This window comes from Salmo trutta, chromosome 2 (genome assembly GCF_901001165.1).
Source record: "Salmo trutta chromosome 2, fSalTru1.1, whole genome shotgun sequence".
Classification (NCBI taxonomy): domain Eukaryota; kingdom Metazoa; phylum Chordata; class Actinopteri; order Salmoniformes; family Salmonidae; genus Salmo; species Salmo trutta.
Genome location: NC_042958.1, coordinates 50,484,767 through 50,490,766, shown reverse-complemented (window position 1 = coordinate 50,490,766; position 6,000 = coordinate 50,484,767). Strand labels below are relative to the sequence as shown.

At 45.3% G+C, this 6,000-nt stretch overlaps 1 protein-coding gene across 2 annotated transcripts in view; it reads left to right on the top strand.

Moving 5' to 3' along the window:
• The first annotated feature begins 266 nt into the window (after nucleotides 1-266).
• LOC115156605 (carbonic anhydrase-related protein 10) overlaps nucleotides 267-6,000 on the top strand; it is a 336,872-nt gene continuing 331,138 nt past the window's right edge. Inside the window, exons 1-2 of one of the 2 annotated variants that reach the window (XM_029704115.1) lie at nucleotides 267-555; nucleotides 1,473-1,943. In XM_029704115.1, the coding sequence (XP_029559975.1) occupies nucleotides 1,883-1,943 (61 nt within the window). In that variant the 5' untranslated portion in view covers nucleotides 267-555; nucleotides 1,473-1,882. The remainder of the gene's footprint in view (nucleotides 556-1,472; nucleotides 1,944-6,000) is intronic. The other variant, XM_029704107.1, reaches the window with a different exon arrangement.

The window sequence follows — 6,000 nt, the reverse complement described above, 5'->3', positions numbered from 1 at the left end:
TTTGCTATGAATTGAAAGTGTTACCACATACATTTCTATATGTTTGCTTTGCCAATGTATCAAATCAATAATGACACAGATAGATAATAATTAAAACAATTCTCACTGATTAATACTATTAACAGGAAATACTGTAATAACAAACGAGGACAATAATTAAATAATGATAAAGACATATATTTCTCTCTCTCTTAAGCCATCACCTCCCCTTACCATGAGGTCTGGGTACCACAGTCTCTCATCTACCTGTGCCCGCGTGTGTTCGTTTGTGGAGCACCGCACGTGCCCGCGCATCATTTTCTGACGCCACTAATCTGGAAGCTCTCTCTTTGGGCTCGTGGCATCGCCTTGTGCCCGCGTGCCAGAAGACTACTGTCCCAATTTTTCAACTCGGGATAAGACATTAAAGTCTATATCGACGATTATACTAACTTTTAAATGGCGTGTGAAAGTTATAGCATATCGACGTTTTGGGGACTCGATGGCATCAGTCGGTTGCTTCGTTTTACATTAGGATAACCGTATTTTGATCTACTCATTTTTTCCTCGAGAACGGTAAGTAGCCTTCACTCTAGGTTTCTCTGTATTGAATGTTGGCTAAGTTTAGCCTGCAGTTGGGTTTTTTCAAAGCTACAGTGCAGCCTGGCAGGTGTTGTGAACTGCGTCAGTGTGTTGTTTGACAGGATGTGTGAGTGGGCACGGAGCTGCGCTGATAAAGTGGGTGGGGGGAAACATAGTTGATTTGCCTCAGTGCACTAGCGGTTCGGGGGGGGGGGGGGGCAGTGCCCCTGTGACAACAATTTTGGACCCCCTTGTGGCCCCCCTAAATGTGGAGTATGAAATAATTTTTACATAACTCATTTTTGCTATCGTTCTTTTTTTACATCCGTTATTAGACAATGGCAACGATGATGACATGGTATTTTGCCTGCTAATGCCTGCAATGCAGTGAAGAAAACGATATGACAACAATAACGTCTAATGTAACTGGCCCTCTAACAGTACAACTGGCCCCAGCTTGCCCCCCCCCCCCCCCCCCCCCCAGTTGAAATGGTCTAGAACCGCCACTGCCTGTGTGCTGATGGCTCAAGCTTCATCGTACTACAGGGATGGATGTGTGAAGTATTAGTGATTATAATGTTGAAGATGTTATCAGACATTCTAATAGATGATGAGGGGTTCCTAAAGTTTTCATGAAATGTGGTGTGTAGCAGCGGTGTGTGTTGCCGTGAGATGGAACGTCCTGTAGACCGATCCTACGGCTGAACAGTGAATAAGAGCCAAGTACGCCCCCTTCCCGGTGAACGCCCAGTCCGGATGCGGTCCCCTGCTCTCCTGTCCATCACTCTGTCAGTGCCAGTTAAAACACACCGACGGACTTCTCCCATTCATAGTTATAGAGTAAAGCAGAGGTTTTTAAAGCTAGGTTATTCCTTTGAACTCTAACTCAGTTTAACTGTCTCTCTTTCCAGGATAACGAGGAGGAAGACACTTCGACCATGGTTGTGTTTACACAGAATGACTGAGACTGTATTTTCAAAGAGCAACCGATGCGAGGGACGACGCGAGGGACGAGTACATTTATGGGTGGTCTTGGTAGGGCACATTGGAACTCTATTACTGTGTGAATAGCCTACAATTGACTTTTGCTTCCAGGACTCTACCTTTAGGTCTGTAGTTTGTGGTTCTGTCTCTCTGGGATTGTAGTTTTGAGGGAGAGTGTGGTGTCATGTCTTGGATATAGACCTTGCTATGAGTCTGGCGTGGAAAATACCTCGTGGAAGGTGTGTAGCGGGCTACAGACTGGAAAGACTCGACATCGGCAACTGATAGGCTACCCCCGTTTTTACCGAGCGTAATGCACCTGGCATGAAGACAGAGAATGGATATTATATGGGAACTAGTTATTATTCTTCACGCCAATTTCATCATCTGTGTATCAGGTAAGTTTTCAGTCATTGATATCGGTGGGTCCGGTGTGAGACGGACAAAAGGGCAGGTGTATTGGATGAGAACGCAGGGAGGAAAATTGGTAACGAAGTTGTAAAATGTTGCAGAAAACATTGAAATGAATTAAAACCTTGTAATGAATGATGCACGCCGATGATAGTCGGTTCAGTTGATTGGCCAATTGATGTAGAATGAATTGATAGGAAACATTTGAGAACGAAGACATTTACAGATCAGAATCTGCCTGAAACTCGGATCTCACTTAGTTGTGGATGTCACTGGGAACAGATATAGGGCAGCCTATAAGATTGTCCCCAAATGATGTTTTTGCTGTTACATTTACATTTACGTAATTTAGCCGACACTCTTATCCAGAGCGATATGTTCAGTATTGAATTATGCAAGTGTTATCAACTGATATCAATTATGTCAACTGAACGAATCATTACACGAGGAGAGAGGTCGTGTGAGAATGATTTTGTTTAATCGGAAACAATTTATCAACATTATAATTCATTCGACAGATTTCTTTAATAGGTTTAGACTCGGGGCTAAAGTTTTCTCAATTTTGCGTCTGGTGAAATCGAGGTTTATTTAATTAAATTGTGAATGCAAAGTTTAAGGAAAATATCCGACAACAGTATTACCACTACTGTTGAACTCTTATGACGAGACAGTTATCCAGTGCTACACGTGCATGAATAACCACCGTAGTGATACAGGTTTCAGTGGAGTGGGCTAAATGGGAACGCATGCACTGGTCATGGCGCGATCACTGTTCCAGAACTATTAGCCTACAGCTATTAGACTGTTCATGTAAGTGGATAGGTGCTGCGTAGTAGATAGGAACAGTATTGATTTATCTTTATTATGTCAGGCTTGGGGCTAAAATATCAAATTAGTTCGAGTTCGATCAATGGGGTAATACTTGCGCGCGTCGGTCAGAGCTGTTTGGGTTGAAGCGACGCTGGGCTGTACCATCATGCGTACCCCCGTTGACTATTAAGGCAAATGCATTCGCTAGATCCATCATCACTGCATTGCAAGTCCACCTGCCAACAATTTCTTATACCACCATTGGAGACGAATGTAATATTGTTTGCAGGGAATCTTTTCGTACAGTAGAGGCATAGAGACTAGACTACCCGCCTGCTCTGATATCAAACTCCGATGATACTCGTACAGCCTAACATTGAAGCAGGTACTGACCGCAAATTATGATTATAGGCTAGTTATAAAGGACCACTCACGCACTTCCCTCCCCTCCTCCTTCCCCTTCCTCTCCCCTCCTTCCCCTTCCTCCTCCCTCCTTCCCCTTCCTCTCCCCTCCTTCCCCTTCCTCTCCCCTCCTTCCCCTTCCTCTCCCCTCCTTCCCCTTCCTCTCCCCTCCTTCCCCTTCCTCTCCCCTCCTTCCCTTCCTCCTCCCTCCTTCCCCTTCCTCCCCCCTCCTTCCCCTTCCTCTCCCCTCCTTCCCCTTCCTCTCCCCTCCTTCCCCTTCCTCCTCCCTCCTTCCCCTTCCTCTCCCCTCCTTCCCCTTCCTCTCCCCTCCTTCCCCTTCCTCTCCCCTCCTTCCCCTTCCTCTCCCCTCCTTCCCCTTCCTCTCCCCTCCTTCCCCTTCCTCTCCCCTCCTTCCCCTTCCTCTCCCCTCCTTCCCCTTCCTCTCCCCTCCTTCCCCTTCCTCCTCCCTCCTTCCCCTTCCTCTCCCCTCCTTCCCCTTCCTCTCCCCTCCTTCCCCTTCCTCTCCCCTCCTTCCCCTTCCTCTCCCCTCCTTCCCCTTCCTCTCCCCTCCTTCCCCTTCCTCTCCCCTCCTTCCCCTTCCTCCTCCCTCCCCTTTATCTGTTTCCCCATTTCTTTTGGAGTGATGTGTGCAATAATTTGCTGCTCCTCTTGGGTCCGTAGTGAATGGACGTTATTACATTACACACGTTATTACAGACTTGCCAGTGTTGCTTTATGTATCAAATTGTAAAATATGTACACTAGCTGCCAAACTTTATGCACATATAATCCCTCCCCCTCTTTCACACAGGCCTGCTATTTCCATGGTAACTGAAGTTTGATACCAGGGGAATGTGGTTGAGGAGAGTAGTCTACAGAATATTGTAGACTGGAAAGGTTATCTTTAAACATGCTCAGACTGCTCTTTTCCGCAAAAGGTCATTGAAGACACACCATGATGATCAGTTTAAAGACATGCTCTTGAACCTTGGCAACAAGTATTTTTTTAAACCTCCCACTCTGGGCTGGATGTGTCAATGTGTAGTTCATACATGCATAATCTATGAGCAGAATTACTGTTTTACCTCAATTAGCCACAAAATCCCTAGTTTGAAAGCGACTGTTTTTGCTTGAGTGTACTACTTTCAGAACTACTGCTTAAAAGTATACAAAAGTACCAGAGAATGTCTTCAATCATGTAAAAGGTTAAACGTTTGAAAAAGTACAGCATTACATGGCTTAATCTCCTAAAATGATACAATAGGCACAACAGAACGTAGCGCGTAAAAATCGTCTGTCCTCGGCTTGCAACACTCACTACTGGATCCCATACTGCCTCAGGAAGCAACTTCATCAAATCAACTGTTCTTCAGGAGCTTCATGAAATAGGTTTCCATGGCTGAGCTGCCGCACACAAGCCTAAGATCACCATGAGCAATGCCAAGCATCAGCTGGAGTGGTGTAAATCTCGCCGCCATTGGACTGAGGAGCAGTGGAAACGTGTTCTCTGGAGTGATGAATCACGCTTCACCATCTGGCAGTCCGACGGATGAATCTGGGTTTGGTGGATGTCAGGAGAACACTGCCTGCCTCAATGCATAGTGCCAACTGTAAAGTTTGGTGGAGGAGGAATAATGGTCAGGGGCTGTTTTTCATGGTTTGGGCTAGGCTCCTTAGTTCCAGTGAAGGGAAATCTTAATGCTACAGCATACAATGACATTCTAGACGATTCTGTGTTTCCAACGTTTTGGCAACAGTCTGTGGAAGGCCCTTTCCTGTTTCAGCATGACAATGCCCCCGTGCACACAACGAGGTCCATACAGACATGGTTTGTTGAGATCGGTGGTTAGAACTTGACTGGCCTGCACAGACCCTTATCTCAAACCCATCAAACACCTTTGGGATGAATTGGAATGCGGACTGCAAGCCAGAATCAGTGCCCGACCTCACTAATGCTCTTGAGGCTGATTTGAAGCAAGTCCCTGTAGCAATGCAGCAATGTTCCAACATTTAGTGGGAAGGCTTCCCAGAAGAGTGGAGGCTGTTATAGCAGAAAAGGGGGGACCAACTCCATATTAATTACCATGATTTTGGAATGAGATGTTCAACTAGTAGGTGTCCACATACTTTACTGTCCACATCTTTCTCTCTCTCTCTCTCTCTTTCTCTCTCTCTCGCATGCTCTCTCTCTTTCTCTCTCTCTCTCTCTCTCTCTCTCTCTCTCTCGTGTGAGCTCTCTCTCTCTCGGGAGATGTAGGGATTTGGAGCTGGCTGGCTGACATTTACATTAACACCAGTTTGACTGAAGCATCACCTCCTAATATTGCACAGGTGTCTGGAATCAAACGGTTCTCCGCTCTTCTAATTCCCCCAGCCCCATCCATTCTTCCCTAAAAGGACTAGGCTTATATTGGCAGTACAAATCAAATCAAATGTTATTTGTCACATGCACGTGGTTAGCAGATGTTAATGCGAGTGTAGTGAAATGCTTGTGCTTCTAGTTCCGACAATGCAGTAATAACCAACAAGTAATCTAACCTAACAATTTCACAACAATTACCTTATACACACAAGTGTAAAAGAATGAATAAGAATATGTACATAAAAAAAATATATGAATGAGTGATGGTATAGAACGGCATAGGCAAGATGCAGTAGATGGTATAGAGTACAGTATATACATATGAGATGAGTAATGTAGGATATGTAAACATATAAAAGTGGCAAGTGGCATCCTTATTAGTCTCAAGGATGTTGTAAAAGGTTCTTCTGTTATTCCATCCCCTTAAAACAGACCGGGTCATGAACCCGGGTTGGTCACGCGACTCAAGG